Source organism: Solanum verrucosum, unplaced genomic scaffold, assembly GCF_900185275.1.
Source record: "Solanum verrucosum unplaced genomic scaffold, falcon-dt-bn FXZP01000285.1, whole genome shotgun sequence".
In the NCBI taxonomy this organism is placed as follows: Eukaryota; Viridiplantae; Streptophyta; class Magnoliopsida; order Solanales; family Solanaceae; genus Solanum; species Solanum verrucosum.
The window spans coordinates 757,266-777,998 of record NW_026019934.1 but is presented as its reverse complement, the minus strand read 5'-3'; the positions used below and the strand labels follow the sequence as shown (position 1 = coordinate 777,998).

Here is a 20,733-nt window from a genome sequence, read left to right as displayed (position 1 = left end):
ATCATACGTCTATAATTAGAAATGACTTGATTTTGTTGAACCTTCGTTTCAATCTGTTTGTCTTACTTTCTTTTAAAGTTTGTTTCAAAAAGAATATCTATTTTCTTAATTGACAATTTCTTAGTTCTAACTTTTCACATGATATACTTAAGATTACAAGATTAAAGGGAACTTCATTATATTCTATGTATTTTTAATTTAACAATTACAAGATTCAACAATTTCTACATTTTTAGTAAACTTCGTGACAACATGAATCAGACAAATAAATTAAAACGAAAGATGTATACAATAATGCTAAATATGATGAGTCGGCCACCGACTTGCAAGTCCCCATAATTTTGCACCATTTGTTTCAGGTGATGTGATCCATTATGGGCGCCTGCAAACTCGTTTACTGTCCAATAATACCCTACTGCATTTGACTCTACTTAAGATATTTTAGCCATCAATTTCACAAGACGTGTCCTTTCATCTTTCTCAAAAGGACCACTCATCAAAGAGTTTAATATATCTGGTTCAAGTCGTAAAATCAGCCTCTTATAATTGTATCAAGATGTAACAATTGACATTAGTCTGGCCTTTTCCTGAATAATGCGTGAACGCAAGAAATTTTATGCATCGAATTATAATTTTATATAGTGAGTAAAAATTAAGCTACACTGATGAATAAATTGTTAAGGAGAGCCTTATATAGGATACGTGTTTGAATCGTGAAACTGCACTAATAGTTTGCATTAAGATAAACAGTTTATATCATATTATCTTGATATTAATTAGAGTCGATAACCTTACATAAAAGCGAGATATTACACGCATTTAACTCTTCGAATAAAGCATGATATGGTAATGAGAAAATAGAGTAAAAACAACAACAACCCTTTATGTGAGGAGATTCTGTTTCCACCTTCACTTATACTCAATTTCCTTTTATTTCTTGATTCTTTATACACTTCTTAAATTTATCTTCATCTCAATTCTCTTGTCAAAATTCCTGTTCTTTTTTCTTTCTTCTCTTTGTTCAAAATACCTTTTTTTTTGCATCAATAAGTCACTTGAATTTCCAAGATTCTGCTTACCCATCAACCAAATTCACAATCTTTTTCAATAAAAATCTTTCTTTTATTGAAAAGATTGAAACTTTCCACTCTGAGAACAAATTGAGTAAAAAATCCCTTTTTTTTTTCTCTCACTTTGTTCAAAATACCATTTTTTCAACAATAAGTCACTTGTATTTCCAAGATTCTTCTTACCCATCACTCAAAATCCATTTTTTTCAATAAAAAATCTTTCTTTTAGTGAAAAGATTGAATCTTTTTCTTGTAAGAATATTGACAAGCATGTTGAAACTTGGGTTTTTAGTAGTATTAGCTTTTATGGGGTATTGGATTGATCATGATATATGTGTTGAAGGCTTTGGAGTCAATTGGGGAACAATGGCAACACACATGTTGGAGCCTAAAATAGTTGTGCAAATGTTGAAGGACAATGGTATTAATAAAGTGAAGTTGTTTGATGCAGATAAATCCACCATGAATGCACTTGCAGGTACTAGTCTAGTACAAGTTTGTTAACGAGTTCGGTAAAATCCAATAACTTAATTTGATTCAGAATCTATAAACTCAAACTTCTGGCTCCGCCATTGTCTGTAGGTACTGATATTGAAGTTATGGTTGCAATTCCCAATGATCAACTTCTTCCTATGACTGATTATGATCGAGCTAAAGATTGGGTCAGACGTAATGTTACTCGTTACAATTTCAAAAATGGTGTCAACATCAAGTAAAGATTACATCTTTCTTACTCCTTTCATTTCCCATTTTGGTGTGCTCGAGTCAGTTTGCGTAGTTTTCACTATTCTATCGGATATTTGCTATCTCCCCTTTCTCTTTTTCCTTTTTTTCGTCTCCGAAGTAGCTTGCCTGCATAATCGACTATTAACTTCATTAACTACTAGGCTACACCAATAAATAACATTTTACCATTCATTTTTACTTACATGATTGCAATTATATATCCTTCAAGTCAAATTACTTCATCTTTTGAGCTTGGAACCCTGTTAGGGCATCTCCAACCCAAACATCAAATTTTACATCAAATTTGGTGTTAGCACTATTTTTGGTGTAATCAACTACAACCCACTGCATCAAATTTTACATCAAAAAGGAATATTTTTCTCTCTCTTCATTATTATATTAGTATTTCTTATTTCATAAAATAAATTCTTTCTAAAACATTCACCATATATAATTTATATAATTTCCTTTTATAATTGTTTAATATAAAATTATTTTGTACCATAAATTTTTAAATAATATAAATTGCTAGCAAATATTATAGATTAAACATAATAATGGATAATACAAATAAAAGTAGTAATTGATGTATGTTAATTACTACCTTGTTGAATGTTTATTATTTTCGGTTATTTTTAAGTATATTGTATTACTTGTTCAAAAATTTTTATGTTTGCATTTTTAATTTTTGTGAAGGTTAATTGTAGTTATATCCAATTATAATTTATAGTAGAATTAACATAAATTTATTTTTTTTAAAAAATCATATATAGACAAATTAATTTATAAAAAAGCTAAATTTCTATCTAAAATTAATATTATAAAAATATTACATAAAAAATAATTAAATATACATGAGATTTAATTAAAACATACAATTTATATAATGTTTAATTAGTGTGGATTGGAGCTCAAAACACCAAATTTAGGATTTGATGTAAAATTTGGTGTTGAGTGGGAGATGGTCTTATTAATGCTATGTTTATGAGCTATCTGGTTGTTAAGTGATTTATTTTGATATAGTAACTTTGTTCTTGTTCTACGCTTCTTTCATGTGATCTATGCTGACAGGTTATTTAGATTCAGCGATTCAGAATGAATGTGATCTTATTACTTCTTTTTCACTCTCCATGTGCTGTGTTCCAGCTTGCTTAGTGTTCAAAAAGTAAATGCAAGACATTTGGATCTGTGCAATAGAGTTGGAGTCTTTTTTTTATTTGGTCCAGCACTTTATGAGTCCAATGGTACAATTTGCCTTAAATGTCGTGTCTTCAGTTTAAACCCCACTCGTGGAATTACACTGGGTATGTTATTGTTGTTGTGTCGTTAGTTGAGAAAATGTATTAAAGAAGCACAGTCATTATTTGCAAGTTGAAGTATGGCCATCACTATTTGCATATGATGAACTTCCATATTCGAAATACTTGCATATGCTGATTCGAGTGAAATCATAGTTTTCGTTCAACTTATTTTAACTTGAAATTCATGTCCAAATACTCGTTTTTTCAACTTCAATCAAATATTGTCCGAACGCCTTTCTGAGTCTGGTGCATTTTACTCTGTCTGCAGATATGTTGCAGTTGGTAATGAGCCTTTTTTGACAGCTTACAACAACTCCTTTGTAAACTTAACCTTCCCAGCTCTACGAAACATCCAAAATGCACTAAACGAAGCTGGAGTTGGAGACTCTATAAAAGCAACTGTACCGCTAAATGCTGATGTCTATTTCTCACCAGAGTCTAATCCTGTACCTTCTGCTGGTAGATTCCGAACCGATATTGCTGAACTAATGACACAGATTGTTGAATTCATGAGCAAGAATCAAGCACCCTTTACAGTAAACATTTACCCTTTTCTAAGCCTTTATGCCAATGAACATTTCCCAATGGACTTTGCTTTCTTTGATGGTACTCCCAGCCCTGTTCTCGATAACGGGGTTGAGTACACCAATGTATTCGACGCCAACTTTGATACACTGTACTCAGCCTTAAAAGCAGTTGGTTATGGGAACATGGCCATCCTAGTTGGAGAAGTCGGTTGGCCTACGGATGGGGACAAGAATGCTAACTTAAACAACGCTTATCGGTTCTACAAAGGACTATTCGCAAAACTTGCATCTAACAGAGGTAGGTTATTTCTCTCAATATTTTAGAGGCGTGACACATAAACAAAACACTCAAACTTGGCCTCAGCTGATAAGTAAGCACACCTCAACTTGGTATCAACTGACAACTAAACACTCTAACTTGTCCCCACTGTGTCTCGTGGATACTCAAAGCTAACATGACACATAAATTTTGAATGTGTATAGATGATAATTTTATAAGTTGGAGTGTTCAACTGACACAATGGAGACGAGTTGAGATGAGAGTGTTTACTTGCCAACTGTGGCCAAGTTTGAGTGTATGTTTATGTATTATACCTATTTTATACTCTTTTTATATAGTGGATTGCTCATCCACGTTAAATTATTGTGTCTCTTTTGTTGTCTGATTTATCATCTTTCATGACACCTAATTATTTTGATCTTAACAGGAACACCCCTTAGGCCAGGATACATTGAAGTATACTTATTTGGTCTCATTGATGAGGATGCTAAAAGCATTGCTCCAGGTAATTTCGAGCGCCACTGGGGAATTTTTCGATACGATGGACAACCAAAGTTTCCTATGGACATTTCAGGACAAGGACAAGATAAACATCTTGTTGCTGCTAAAAATGTGCAATATCTACCCAACAGATGGTGTATGTTAAATCCAAATGCTACAGATTTGAGCAAACTTGCTAACAATATTGACTATGCTTGTACATTTTCAGATTGTACATCATTAGGATATGGTTCTTCTTGCAATAATTTGGATGCTATTGGAAATGCATCATATGCATTTAATATGTTTTATCAAGTTCAAAATCAATTGGATTTGAGTTGTGATTTTGAAGGACTTGCAATGGTGACTAACAGGAATTTGTCTCAAGGGACTTGTAATTTTATTATTCAGACAGGTAAATATTCTATTTCTCACAAGGTTTTGCCAGGGATTGTTGTATTATTAAGTGGCTTCATATTTCTTTTATTGTAGATATATGTGTGTATAGTATATAGATAAGTTTACAAATGTGTTGTTTTTGATACATTTATTTGAGGGATTGTATTCAGAGACTATTATTGAGTATTACACACGTCAATAAAAGTTCACAATTTGTGTTTTTGTTCCATTTCTCAAATTTTCGACTTTATTATTCGTAAAGGTGGAATTTCGCTCTTCGTTGTGCTATCCGGACAAAAAAGGTCTTCTTCAATGTTACCTAAGGGTTCAAAATACTCCTCTACCTTGAGAGTATTAGGAAAAACACGCGGCCATATTTTTCACCTTTTATCGTGATAATGTAATGTAGGGAAAATTTTACAAATCTTGTGAAAGTAAAAGAAGGACGAATTTATAATTGTAACATTTCATATGACAAGCTATTTTTGTCGTGATAATGTAATATAGGGAAAATTTTAAAAGTTTTGTCAAACTAAGAGAAGGATGAATTTGTAATTAGTGTACAATCTAATCATTTCCCTACATTAGTTAAAATTCATATGCAAAAGATTAAAAAGCTTGAAATTCACGGCTAATAACATTGATTAAATTAGCATTGATATAATAAGAATAATTTGTCTATTAAGGAGGATGCCCTGGATACATAAAGTAAAGATCAAACATGTCACTATTGAAATACATTATTTGTTGTTTACACAAAACCAAATAATCTAACAAGAATTACAAATCAAATTAAAATATAGTATATGATTCTTTAAATCAAAATTGATAACAAATTATTTAAAATATTAATAAATAAAATATATATAGTAACCTATTTTTTTTTTACTCAAACAATAATTGATCATAAATTTGTTAGCGTCAATAGATTTTAAAATTATGCCTAATTTTTTCTTATTATAGATTTTAGGGAAAAGGGTCAAAAATGCCCTTAACGTATTGGAAATGGCTCAAAAATACCCTTCTTCCACCTATTGGATCAAAAATGCCCTTCCATTCATCTATTTGGATCAAAAATGCCCTTAAGGTTAAATTTAAGTTAAAATTGCCCTTCCTTTTAACAGAAACTGATGTGGCATAAATAATTTTTTAAATTAAATATGCGGCATTATTTCTATTGGTCCAAATTTAATTAATTAAATCCAACTTCATTCACTTTCATACCCATTATAATCCAAACCCATTTCTAAAATACCCTTCATCTTCCTTCTCCAAAATCATTTGGAAGGATTAATCAAGCTCGCAGCAGTCCAGTGTTCTACCACTTTCTTCTCCGTTTACAGCAATCCCGTCTTCTACCACATCCATTTCTAAAAGACCCAATGTAAATAGATGATTTAAGTAGTGTTTCTAATTCGAGTTCCCTTTCTCCATCAACTGTTACTAATTCATCTATTTATAGCTCTGTATGCACGTGATTCTGCTGATGATGATCCAATTGGGATACTTCACTTTCTGACTTGGAAACTTCAAATAATTCGTCGCCATCTCCATGCCTTTGTTTTCTTAAACAAGTCCATGACCTTAACCAAATGTATTCTTCCGAGGATGATGCCCAATACTTGATTAATCCTTCCAAATGATTTTGGAGAAGGAAGATGAAGAAAGTGTTGGGTATTTTAGAAATGGGTTTGGATTATAATGGGTATGAAAGTGAATGAAGTTGGATTTAATTAATTAAATTTGGACCAATAGAAATAATGCCGCATATTTAATTTAAAAAATTATTTATGCCACATCAGTTTCTGTTAAAAGGAAGGGCAATTTTAACTTAAATTTAACCTTAAGGGCATTTTTGATCCAAATAGATGGATGGAAGGGCATTTTTGATCCAATAGGTGGAAGAAGGGTATTTTTGAGCCATTTCCAATACGTTAAGGGCATTTTTGACCCTTTTCCCTAGATTTTATTATTAACAATATTTGCAGTGTGGAGCGGGACGTCATAAATCATGGTCAACAAACCATACGGAGGGAGTACAGTATATAAAAACGATGTCGTTATTCTTATATATCCGAAATTTTCTTCCCTCCTCTTCTTCCTTGCCTCTGCAAAACCCTAGATCGTAATTCAATTTCCGACAACAATGGCGATCGCCAGAACCGGAGTTTTCGTCGATGATTACTTGGAATGTATGTTTAATTTTTGGAAATAATCTTTTTTTTTTCGATTTAATTTTGCTGTTTTTACCTTGTGAAGTCTGAAATTTGAATTTCAATGTTAACGGGTTGATTTTTAGATTCGAGCACCTTGCCTGCTGAGCTTCAGAGGCTTCTTAACACTATTAGAGAGCTCGATGAGCGTTCACAAGGTATTTGTTTTGTTATAACTACTTAGATTTGTTTTATTTGAGTTGAGTTTCTTTCGGAAACAGCCTCTCTACCTCCACGAGGTAAGGGTAAGGTCTGCATGTACACTCTTTCCACCCGAGACCTGACAATTGGGATTACACTGAGTATGTTTATATAAAGCTGTTAATGAATAAGATAAACCAAAACAGCGGCATACTCTCATTGTCTCAATTTGTTTAGCGAAGTTTGACAATATCCTTTTGTAGGAAACTTTATTTTTTTCGTTTTGTTTGTTTATGTGAGGCTTACAACAAGTCATGTTAGTTCCTATAAGAGCATCTCAGGGAAGGGTAAAATGGGATTGTAAGAATTACTCCCTTTGTTCACTTTTACTTGTCCCACAATGGACTTTGCACACCACTTAAGGAATAATAAATGAAGTACATATTTTAATGGACTTGAGAAATGATTTGGAATGAGTAGTTAATGCTAAGGATAAAACAAGAAAAAGAAATTATCTTTCTCTTGATATGCTAAAGTGGACATGTTAAGTGAATTTATATTTAGTATAGCGGACAAATAAAAGTGAACGGAGGGATTAAAATTAGATTGTGTTGATCTCTTTGGGACAGGAAAAACAAAGAAAGAATATTTTTATGATTTCTTAGTTGTAGTTTTGTTTTTTCTGAAGTTTCTAAGGTTAGTAGTGTAATGAGTGTACAATCTGTAATATGAAATGTAAAATGAAGGAATAATAAATCAGACTAGGCAGCAGACCAATTACTGCCTAGGATTAGCGTCTCAGAGTCAGGGATCAAGGAAATACAATTATGATGATGATGAGGCTTTTGAGAAGTTGAGGAAGGAGATTGAAGGAAACCAGGACAATGCCTTAAGCCTTTGCACTGAAAAGGTTTTACTTGCTCGACAAGCTCATGATATTGTAAGCTTCTTATCTTATTCAACTTCCCACTGATATGCTTAATTCCTCAAAGTTTTCTTGTCCCTGTTTCTTGGATCTAGCGCCTTTACTGCACTTCATAGTGATTCTGTAACTATTGTGTTCATCTTTTTGCTTTTCTATGATGAATGTTCTTCAACTTCTGCTAACAAGCACCAAGCAAGCACAATAGGAAACTTTTCTCCTTTAGTTTTGTTCTTGCTATTTGGCATGTTCAAGTCTATCTTTATTTTGTAGACGTATAAAAAAATGATTCGTAATGGTTTAGTTGAAGGTTAGGACTTCTGTAGCATTTTGGCTATGATTGTTTTTCTGGAATAATGAAGAATCAAGTTCTCTTGGAAAAAAATGATTACCCCTTGCTGTCTCAGTATCTTGTCATTGTGAAATTTATTATGATTGTATTGGCATTTGTTGCAGTTTTCATTGCTAAACTTAATAGTTGAATAATTTGATCATCCTTTCAACCAACATTCTTTCTTTTGGATGGTAAAGACTGCTCATAACTTCCTCTGGTTTCTTATTTCAGATAGATAGCCACATCAAGCGCTTAGATGAAGATCTTACCAACTTCGCTGAAGATCTTAAGCAAGGTGCACTAAATGTTCTGGACTCTTAATGTGTGCTCCAATATTCTTGGGAAGTAGTCGATGGGTTTCATCAAAATTTGACGTATCTCTGAAGCTTTACTTTAACAAAGCACTCTTCATAAAGAGAACTTTTGCTCCAATAATGCACTCTTCATTAGAGCAAAGCTTCGAAGACACATCAAAATTTGCTCTGTGGGTGGGGTTTATTAAAATTCGATGCATCGAAGCTTTGCTGTATTAAAGCAGTCTTCATTAGAGTAAAAGGTTCTCTTTTTATGCCTCAGACAGCACCATGGATTTACCTTCCTTGCTCTTAAACATAGTAAATGTAGTGTTTTGTATAATAACTGATAACCCCTTTGAATTTTGATTTCCTAGCAATACAAGGTTCATTCCCTCTTGTCTTAACAGTTGAATGTGACTTTAGTTTTTCTTTTGACTTTTTTTGTTTTTTGCAGAGGGAAAGCTACCTGCAGATGAACCTCCTATCCTTCCTCCATTACCTTTGGTCCTTAAGACTGAGAAGCGCAAAGCACCGTATGTAACACCTCAATCAAAGAAGTTTGAGTACAGAGACTGGGATTGGGACCGAGAACGTGACAGAGATTATGATCTTATGCCTCCTCCTGGCAGTCATAAGAAGGATTTTGCTTCTCCTGTTGATGTTGATCAACCCATTGATCCAAATGAACCCACCTACTGTGTGTGCCATCAGGTCTCAATTTCTGATAGCTCAATTTGCTTTTATGTGCTAAATTAGCTGATGTATGATTATATATCTACAATTATCATTCGCTGTATTATTGCGGACAAATGTTTGGCTCACTTTTGACTTGTTGATTGTTCAGGTATCCTTTGGAGATATGATTGCCTGCGACAATGAAAATGTAGGTTCCTTTGTGCTATGGTTATTGTTACCTTTTGATTAAGAGATTTTTTTCATGGCAAGTGAGAAAAATCTTACACCTCAGGATTTATTCATATTTTGGCTTTTATAAATTCCGTCATGAACAAGTTTAGGTCAGCATCAATGTCATGTTTACCCAAATTCTAGTCTACTGTAACCTAAAGCATTCCCCTGTAAACATGTTTCCAAAGGCCTTTTCATGAGTGTGGTTAATGCGCTATATGTATAGGTTTCATAGACTTGCATTATATAGAAAGTTATTACATAGTATACAATTTGCAAAACCTTACATTTGAAGTAATCCCTGTTTAATCTGCTTATAGGAGATGTCTGTTGATTAGTAAATTCATAAATTTAACACTGGTGGTGCTAAATGCTATGTGTGTTCATGTTATTGAATGACTTACTTCTTCTTGCTATAACTATAGCACTTACTTTTGCATTTACAACATCTGAGTTTGATTTTTTGTCGACAGTGCCAAGGAGGTGAATGGTTTCACTATACTTGTGTTGGACTCACACCAGAGACAAGATTCAAAGGGAAGTGGTACTGTCCGACATGCAGACAATTACCTCATTGATTACAAGTATGCCCGCTTTTTATTTGTGCTGCGACTCCTCCCGCATCAATTTTTGAAGGGTATCTTTCGTATGTTATGCTCCCCCAATGTCTGTTTCGATAAAGAAATGTATGTACCTATTCGGTTAATGGTGAAAAAGGGTAGTCGGAGAAATGTGGTCTGTTTGCACCAAAAATGTATCTCATGATCCCTGTTTTGTACATGTATAAGTATCTATGAGAGGGATCAAATTTTCTTGACTCTGCATAATGAACTTCAAAGGTTGTTATGTGTATGTGAATGCCTTTTCATTAGCATTTTTACTAGTGTTACTTTTATGTTACTTGGACTCTCCAATAATGTTATCGCACTCCTGTCAGATCCTCCAAGAATGCATTTACTTTTGGAGGATCCGACACGCACCTAGTTGAAATTTAACATCTGCCATTGCCTGAAAGTCATTTTAAATTGGATGTGGAAATTTCAATGGAAAAAGGGACCACCTCCATTATCAAATCAATTGATTTCCAGTACCTTATGTAAGACAAATGATAATATACGAACGTGTAATATAAGTGTTGTAATTGTAGAACAGAATGTCCTTTGCCTTTATTTTGACTTTTTCGAGAAGAACTCAAGTAGTTAAGTTTATAAAAGTGAACAATATGAAATAAGTCATTTGAAAGGTCGACCAACTATCGTATAGGCATTCCGGTGATAAAATCGATGACTACATGATTATTATATATATCAAGCCATGAGCAATATCAAAGCCAACCCGCCATCTATAAGTTGATTCATCTAGAAAAGGCCCAAATACATAGACGGCTCCTTGAAAAGGCCTGTTTAATAAGGTTGGAGTGTTCGATAGGTACATATTTAGTTGAGGTGTCTAAATGGTTGTTAACTCAATTATTACTTATATATTAACTTGAGATCTTTTTAGGAACCATAAATTTCAATTCTTAGAATCTATAGGTCGACAACGTATTAGAAAACCCCACGTATATGTATATGTACTAAACAAGTGGGGGGGTTGGCTTCATCTTTAGAGTACCAAATACTGGTCCCCCTGTAAAAAAAAATGGTGGCCAATTTTTCAAATTGAATGCTCCATTGATTCATGAAGAAGCAAAATTAATAGAAAATTAACACGAGTTCTTTTTTTAAAAAGAAGTTGTGACCACAATTTGCTATATCCTTCTCATAGGTCCCAAAGCATTTGTGTATATTTTATTGTGAAAATTGTATTCTGTTTTGCTATTTGATCACCACTTGGCGTGGGGGCTAAAATTGGAGTATGTCCTACGCTTTCTCTACTTGTATATGGCTTAAATTTTTATCTGGTGTTCGATTTTTATATTAGGATTTGATTAAAAGTCGAAAAATTTCATGTCAAGGATATAATTTAACAAAAGTGATTTCATATTCAGAACTTGAATCGAGATTTTTGAGTATTGATCACTCTCACGACAATTCTTGTTGATCTTTTTTGATAACTAATAGATCAAGGCAATGGGTAATTGGGAGGACCTTAGGTCGGAGTCTGTGTTAAATATGATGATTGCTTGATGAATTAGATTAAGAAATAATATAGTGTCTTTGCTATTATTCGTAACTTTTGGCATGACCTAAGCACTTAATCCTAACACTAAGTTTTATTTTTCAGATAACCATATTAAGTTTTTTTTTTTAAATTACTTGTTGGTCGAAGTAACCTAATGGTATAAAAGATCTATATATTTGCATTTGCACATAATTTTAAATTAAGATTTTAAGTCTACAATAATAACAATTAGATGCACTTCCATCCTGAAATAAGTCGTTAATTTCTGCTATATAAATTCTTGCTATCCATATCTATAAACACATATTATAATTTATAGCATTACAAGTTTTCGATACGTTCTATCGAAAAACATATAACGACTCTCTTCTCTCACTCCAATTTAAAATAAATAAACTCAAATGTACAAATTATGCTATATACATAATTAATATATGTACAAAATATCACATCTACTAGCTAGTGCTCCACCCCCACCACCCTCCTAAATTTTGCAAGTGAATTGTAGTAAATTTAGTTAACACCGACAGAGAAAGTTAAAGAGGAGATGTGGAGACACATATCAATTCTAAATATTAAATAAAGCTGACCCATTTGTCTTTGCAATGTCAACTTCCATCTTCTTTTTTTCACAAATCTCCACATTTGTAATTTTCTGTCCACACATACTTTTCTCTTCTGTCTGCACTCTCCATTTGGGCCGGACCTAGCTTGTACGGTGTGAATTTACGTAAATTTAATAATTTTTATTTAGATTTTAAATTTAGATACGTTGTGGAATTATTTTTTCTTTTTTTCATTCTATTTGTCTTGTTTGATTGGTTAAAGAGTGTCGTTTTGATAAATTTGTTCCGTAAAGAGTGTAGCTAAACACTTCTTCACCATTCGTCCTTCAAAGAAATGGTCAGAACGGTATGTCTCCATCCTATAAACGAGACATCTTGTAGAATTTTGTAAATTATGGACTTTTTAGACTATAGTTTAAAGATTTTTTTCGAGCAAAATGAAAATTTTATTTATAAGAAAATGTTAGAATGCAAGAAGGCAATCTAATATTCTATCCATAAAATTTGAAAATATATGAGCAAATATTAGACTTGAATCTAATATTATCCAAAAAGTTTTTTTCTGGAAGACTATTTACACAACGTTTGGATATAAATACAGCGTAAATCAAGCAATTATATATTGGATTCAGCCATGTCAACACTAAATTTCTATTAAATCAGGTAAAGTCGTGTGTAATTAACTTTTTTCCACTAAGAAGCATGAGACAATTAGTCAAAAAGTGTCATAATATTAAATTAATTTATCATGATTATATTGTCATTTTCATTTTAAACTTGTGGATAGTAAGAGACAATTAGTCAAAATGTCATTTTAAACTTGTGGAATAATTAAAGTTAATAATCCACTAAGTATCACGCTTCAACATCAGTAGCATTTTGTGTTAAAAAAAATATTAAATAATTGTGTTCCTTCCCACCTTTAAACACATCAATTACAAGATGGTCAATTATAATTATGTGTAGCAATAATAAAATTATCGCCAGACTCTAGCGACATGAATAAAATTCCTTTAGCTTGTCTAAATATCTGAGTTTTGAGCTTTGAAAAATACCTTTTTCCTTAATTGAATCGAACTTTATATAGATTAATATGAATCAATTCAAAGAAATTTTGAATATTGAATGGTTAAATTGAAAACAAAGAATCTATTTTACTTAACAAATCTTTCTCATTTCTCGAATGAGCAATCCATTCATATTACTAGAAGCATATACATACATATAAACATTCATCATCAAGATGCATTCCTAAATATACATTTCAACTACAAACCAACCCAAGAATCAAAACAAAAATAAAAAAAAAGGATAAACAAAAAAATTGTTGGGCTATTTTAGTAGAGCTCAGCTTGATCGAACTCGTTCGTTACATTTGAGTTCATCACAAGTGGCTTCGCGCCCATATTTCAAGTCTAATTTATCTCAACCCAAACTCGACTCAACTAAACTCAACTTCCATTTCCCTACCCTAATAATCACTAGTCCTTTTCTTTTTTCAGACTAGTATGCACACACCTTAACTATTTCATCAAATAATTACTGATCCTTTTTGGATTTAACACGATGAATCGGAGGACAAAGTTGTCGCGGACGATGTTCTAGGGGATGGTGATGCATGTTTCAAAACCACGGGAGGCAAAATGCTCGTTTTTCTCCATTCTTGTTCTTTGATCAATTCACTTGCGACTGTCTTCAATTTGTCCAAATTTGAATTTTCAACCAATTTCTTTCCTTGAAATAATACACATTCAACATTTTTTTGCCCTAACATTTCCTCAGCAATTACCACCATTTTCTTCATTTTTTCACATTTGTTCATATTTTCATCTTTAATTAATTGGTACTTTTTCCCAACAATACCATTTCCTTGAATTCTTACATAGTTATTGTTCCTTGTTTGTCCAAATGCCATTGATACAGCTTGATCTACCTGCATTAATTGAAAGATTAAAAAAAACATTATTTTTTGTCCATATATGGTATTATCATGTCAAGACAATTTTATTAAAAATATAATTAAAAGATTCCAAATTAAAGTTCCTAATTTAATAATATATTGTTAGGTATAACTCTATCTTCATTATTTACCACTATTAAATAAAACACCTTGTGGGAACATTTAATGTGTGCTACTCCTTTTCTTCTAATGCCACTAATTTAATGTAAGGTCCCATTTAAAAAGTAAGGCTTCTTATTATTTTATTAAAATAAATAAACCTCAATAATTCCAAGTACCAACTACTCTAATTAAGAAGTATTTTAAAGATAACAATCGAGAAAACAGTTTATCTATCTCCATGAGCTAGTAACAAAGTCTATTATTGTACAAGTTTTGATCAAATAATTATCAATATCGCTTATTCTGAATCAAATAATTAAGTGATAGCTATGTATATTTAAGCATATGTCATACGTCTATTGATTAATATTAACGAACTAAGTGGACGTACCATATCGGCGGTTCCATCTCCGGCAATCTTAACGAACGCCGCCGGTGATGACATGACATTTCCGGTGCCGGAATCTGAATCTCCATTACCCAATGAAACAACCAACAAATCTTCAACTCCATTAGCAAATGGAAACTCTTGCTTGTTATTAAGGACATGTGTAATCGCCGCAGCCGTTGGATTAGTCATCGCTATTCCACCACCAACGGCTGTGATCTTCGAACGACCATCAATTGACTTCAAATCAACCGCACGATCAGCCATCGTGGCCCCACACACATCCGACATGGAGAAATCACAGCCGTCCATTTCCCATGCATCAGCGCGGGAAAAAACGAACGGTGCACCTGTCTTCAGGTCGTAGCAGGGGATCAAAACCGCTTTCATCGTATCTTTTAACGTTAAATCTCCGAACACTTTTTTAAACACCTTCGCCGGCCGGGAAACTTGCCGGAAAAATCCAGTCTTGGAACTCCGGCAAATTTTCTCACCATTCTCAACGATGAATTTCAGAGCTTCCTCAGCTGTAAACATAGGAACCCCATCAGCCCCACGTGTGAAAAGAAGACTGGCGAGAACACCGCCGGTGCCGGAGCCGGCGACGACATCGAAGAAATCAGCAATATGGGCATCGGATTTTCCAGATTTCCGGCGAAGGGTGGATTCCAAATGGGTTAAAGATTTTGCTGCAAGGACACCATCAGTAGACCCACCAGCATCAATTGACAAAATTCTGACTTTTCCGGCGCCGACATTCTTGTTACCGGCGAACTGAACTGACAAACTGTCCTCTTTTCCGGTGACAGATTTTTTTGGGTCATCGTAACCGAAGAGGAATTTGTTTTCAAGAATTGAGAAAATTTCATTTGTGAGCTTATCAACTTCCATGTTGGAATCAAGCATTGAGATTGTATTAACTGAATTAGCTGCCATTTCTTGATTTTTGGTGTTATAAAAATTGATTCTTTGAGCTAAAAAGATGATTTTTTTTTGTAAATTTGGAGAGATTGTTATGAACAGAGAGCAAATTGAGAAGAGAAGAATGAGAAACAGAGTAGATATACATGTGTATATATAGAGATATACAGAGGAATGTAAGCGTGGGGATATGTGGGGTATAGTTTTTTTATTCATTTACAATGAACCGATATACATGTGTAGTATGAAGAACATTCGTTGCGGCTAGTGATGACTAGGAGATTAAATTATAATGGGGTTAGTTTGAAATAGAATAATTATAACGCATCAGTCTCAAATAAGTTGTGGTATTGGGCTCTCAAATCACTAAGGTTGATTTTGATTTTTTTCAACGGTGTATTGAGAGTCATTTTGTCTTAGGTCAATCAAAAATCCCTAACATTATCAGGTAGACATAAGACATTTAATTGCGCGAATTGAATCAAAGCGTTCTTCCACAAAGGCATCATGAGATGTAGTGGTATCTCTCTTTAGTATCATCTCAATTGTGGGTGAGAAAATAGATGTTACTAATACTCTTTTTCAGTTTGAGAATAAATGAAATATGTGAAAAGAAAGAAGTTCGTTGGAGTAGAATTTTAACTTAACTTTGCCGCATACACCTTGTTAGGTATAAGGAGGCATTCGTTTCAGATAAACTATTTATATCAGAGTATCGTGTTTTCACTTAATTATTGGTGCAACAAGTAGGTATTCTAAAACGAAAAAGTGGTATTTCAAAATTAGTCGTGTGTATTGTCCATGTTAGTTCTTACTTATTTAGTCTTTCACTTAACTGTCTAAACTAAAAAAGTCTGCAGATAATAAAATATATATATATAGGGATAATGGTCTGAAAAATACACTAACTTTGGCCGATATTGTTGTTACGATAACAAACTTTATGGAGGACCTATTATCCCCCTGAACTATTTAATAGTGTATTTTTTACCCCCCTGAACTATTTAATAGTGTATTTTAAATGTATATATGTGCCCACATGGACACATTACTATTTATAATTATGCATTATTTTTTATGTCCACGTGGGCAAATATATATGTTTAAAATACGGTATTAAATAGTCTGGGGGTAATAGATCATCATTAAAGTTTGGTATCGTAACATCAATTTCGATCAAAGTTGAGATATTTTTCAAATCTTTATTCTATATATATCGAATAGAAAAAAGTAAGTAAATAATTAATTCGATCCGTTATTTAGATAAAGATATCCATCTATAGCCTCTTTAGGTTAGTTTGAAAAATGATTCATTGGTTTGAACTTTGAAAGAGAAGAGAGGGGAAAAAAGGAAATTGGCGGCGAAATGTTTTAAGATTAAAGAAAGGCTTTTTTGATTCCATATTTAACTTTAGTCTACAATATACTAGCTAGTAGTACTAGTTTTATTTAAACTATAGGTGTAGAATGGACCATGAGTTATAACCTTTTCTAGCCTTCAAATTCAAAATTTCTCAACATCTTTATAGAAAAAAAAAGGTTGAGTTCCACAAAGATAGAATAATATATTGATCAACAATAATACTATGAGAAAAAAATAATTAAAATTACCTCTATACTTTTTGAAACAAAATTATAGAACAATGTTTGATTGCAAATCATATTGAAACAAAGCATTACACTTTTTCTAAAAAGAAAAGTGGAATTTTACAACGTTGGTCAACACTCAACACAATTAATGTTTGTTGTAATTTTAGACAAACATTCATTATGTTAATTTTTAAAAATACTAAAATTCATAAAAGAAGATATTGTTCATAAAATTCATTAAAAATAGTAGTAATTTTCACATGCTAATTGGTCAAAGGTTAAAAGACGGTAAATATTCAAGGTGTAATCATTAGAAATGGATTGATTCAAGATATTGGCAAGACTGTTAATTTTACATTGGAAAATTTTACTAGTTTTAATAATAATTTACTAGAAGTAAAAGTAAATAAAAAGAGAAGGGTGAAAAAATAAAAACCAGTCAATGCAAAATCTAGTGGTAGGGACTTTAAAGATGTTGTGGGCCGTGGCAAGATGTAAACATTTTCTTACTCATTTTGTTTTCTGGGAAAAGACTCAAATATGTCATCGAATTTTTAGAAAAAAGTTTATCTATGTTATTTGTTAAAAAATTGGCTTATTTATGTTATTGTTGTTGAAGAAAAGATTCATTTGTGCTATTTTTTTTAAACTCCGATTTCACAAAACCATTTTTTACATTCCAATCAACTTTTAACACTTTTTGATAGAAACTTTTGGATCAAATGTACTTTTTTTTGCTTCTTCTTATTGACCTTTATGTCCGAACCTGCTTTTGCGCATCTTGATTAATTTCCTGAGATATCTGTCACCTTTTACTAATAATAGATATAAGACAATTTTGTCCACCAAGACTACGACAGATGGAAAGAGTGACCTAGTATTTTTTTTCCACGCGATAATATTGGTGTTCGATTTTAGAATTTGATCGATTTAGATTTATATGGACTTATTTTAAAGATAAGACACTTCATAATAGACGAGACTTCTAATTAATTAAGAATAAAAAGTATTTATCAATTTATCATAAACTTTCACTGGGATGTAAACATTTAATTTTGATTTCTTGTTTAATATTCGATACTCGTATTAAGACTTGGTCCAATTAAATCTGAATACGAATACATCTTAAAGAGTATCACATAAAAGGTTAAAACATTAGCTAAGAAACTAAAAAAAATCAAGATTATATAACATTTTCTTTACCTAAGTTTCATTGCTCGCCTCTCTAACTCTCAAAGATAAAAATAAGATATCCATAAATTCTGATCTCTTCAAACTTCATGCTCTCCTCTTCTTTTGTTCTAGTCAATTTTTTACAAGTAGTGATTAATTTTTAATTATTATTATTAATTAAAATATTCCTGGATCTTAGTTGTACGGTTCATGTACCGACATGTGTATCTATTTTATATATTCCAATTACTGCTCTACATATATTTTGTCGATTTAAAGTACTTATACTGTACGTTTTTTTTATTTAATTTTTTTTTGCTTTTATTCTGCAGTTGTACAGCTAGCTAAGTTAAAGTTGAATCAGTGAAGATTCGACCTTACTTCATTGAATGTTTTTTGATATTTTCCCAACAATAATAGTACTCCTCCATGAACATATAATTAAATGACCTAGGACCCCGTCAATTAATAACCACCACATATTCTACTTAAACATTATTTCACTGTTTATGTCAAAACAAGGTAAAAAAACTTGATGTTGAAATTTTAATGGGTAAACACTAGTTATTTTTGATATCTTGGCTTCTTCTTGGTTCCTTATTTCATAACCAGAGCTCGGAGAAGAGGTAATAAGACTTACATTCTTAAAGACTCGATAAAAAAAAGAGACATAATTAGGTTATGGGTGTATGAATATGCTAATTTTAACAAATAGGCTTTGATCAGATTGAACTGTGATCATGTCAATGAATTAAAGGTGTTTATTTATGAATATAGAACGCAAACAACAAGATCTATCGCTCCCGACGAGTTTCTTTCTTTCGTCCTTAATAAACTTTTATATTAACTTGGTATCACTTGAAAAACTAAACAACGATAAATATTTTAAGACAGATCGATACGAAAGGAATGAGAAAAATATCTTCTGTGATGTTTGGTGGAAATTAAAACAAACAAACTCTATGTATTAATATTGTGATGTCCAAGTAGATAGTAAACTAATGGTACGTGCATGGGGACCTTAGACGACAGTCATAACTAAAGTACTGCCCATGCGACCGACCAAATATATAACCACTTCCGTCTTAAATTAGTTGTCATATTATACTTTTCGAGAGTTACATTACGCTTTAACATGTACTTTGACTTGAGAAATTTACACAATTTTGTGTCATATTAGTTCGTGTGTTTAGTTATTCACATAATTTTAAATACTTGAGAGTTTTCTTTATAAAATATTGAGTTGCTTTAATCAAATTTAATTAACTTTAAATAATAATACATAAACTAACTTTTAAAAAGCGAAACAGATGTAATAAGCAAGCTGGATAAATTGTGACCTTTTTAACTTCTTGAAAGAAAATCAACTAATGCAATTGGCTATGATTTGTGTGCCCCATGTATATATATATTTGTTCAATTGTTTGTCATCTTTGATCTATAGATATTCTACACATTTTTTGTACTTCTATAAGTAGCAGATTTTTTTCTATCATTTTTTTATTTAGCAATCCTTGTGATATCGACTTGACTTAATTTCTACAGATCTTGCATTGTCTCTCTTTATGTCCTTTAAAACACAGCTTTAAGGTAGGGCAGAGCTACAATATATACTAGATACAGGAAGAATCTAATAACTTTTTCGCGGTATATAATTAGGAGGAAGATATTTCAAGAACGATATATGTATGCAATATAAAATTTGTTGTCCATTCAAATTGCTCTCATTCTTATGAATATCTTTTTTCTATTATTATGCGTTATTTTAGTCTAAATTTACATGCATTGTGAGATATAGGACTATAGGCATCACGAGATAATTCACTAAAGTTGGTCGAACCTAGGGTATGATTAAATCATCTCAATCGTCCTATATACTTTTAAACCTCAGTGTGATAATATTCCACGTAGAATTCACTTATTGTATAAACATACTCACATAGATAGTCACAAATCCTAGTAAAATAAAGGTGAATATAGACAAAACAAATGTAAAACTAATCAATTTACGATACAGCAATATATAGTAACTTTTAGTGTCCATTTCCTCACGTCTTTTATTACAGATCACCGACGATTTCACACACAATTGAAATAAACCAAAAGGCATAAAAATACAAAATGCACATTAACAAAAATTATTATTTTATTATAAAAAAGAAAAGAGAACAAATCAAAGATGATATTTTATGTTGTACCAAATGGGGACACCGCCAAATTAGGCATTGATAAGCTAAGAGACCTACTATATAATAATTCTACTATATAAAATATTAAAACATTTTAATACTATTTATTTCTTACAACTATTCAT

At 32.0% G+C, this 20,733-nt stretch overlaps 3 protein-coding genes across 3 annotated transcripts; 2 read left to right on the top strand and 1 right to left on the bottom strand.

The window, feature by feature from the left end:
• The first annotated feature begins 909 nt into the window (after positions 1 to 909).
• LOC125834996 (glucan endo-1,3-beta-glucosidase 8-like) lies at positions 910 to 5,009 on the top strand. Its single transcript, XM_049514141.1, has 4 exons — positions 910 to 1,548; positions 1,653 to 1,782; positions 3,366 to 3,922; positions 4,332 to 5,009. Exons 1-4 carry the CDS (start codon positions 1,341 to 1,343, stop codon positions 4,874 to 4,876), a joined length of 1,440 nt encoding a protein of 479 aa, XP_049370098.1. The 5' UTR covers positions 910 to 1,340; the 3' UTR covers positions 4,877 to 5,009.
• A 1,809-nt stretch (positions 5,010 to 6,818) lies between these two features.
• Positions 6,819 to 10,437, top strand: LOC125834668 (PHD finger protein ING2). The gene is made up of 7 exons (XM_049513809.1): positions 6,819 to 6,975; positions 7,083 to 7,154; positions 7,884 to 8,077; positions 8,625 to 8,688; positions 9,144 to 9,400; positions 9,534 to 9,572; positions 10,069 to 10,437. The coding sequence occupies exons 1-7, from the start codon at positions 6,930 to 6,932 to the stop codon at positions 10,171 to 10,173; spliced, it is 777 nt and encodes a 258-aa protein (XP_049369766.1). The 5' UTR covers positions 6,819 to 6,929; the 3' UTR covers positions 10,174 to 10,437.
• Positions 10,438 to 13,437: 3,000 nt separating this feature from the next.
• LOC125834331 (patatin-like protein 3) lies at positions 13,438 to 15,776 on the bottom strand. Its single transcript, XM_049513488.1, has 2 exons — positions 14,739 to 15,776; positions 13,438 to 14,218 (listed from the first exon to the last, which is right to left on the bottom strand). Exons 1-2 carry the CDS (start codon positions 15,669 to 15,671, stop codon positions 13,844 to 13,846), a joined length of 1,308 nt encoding a protein of 435 aa, XP_049369445.1. The 5' UTR covers positions 15,672 to 15,776; the 3' UTR covers positions 13,438 to 13,843.
• Between the last annotated feature and the right edge of the window lie 4,957 nt (positions 15,777 to 20,733).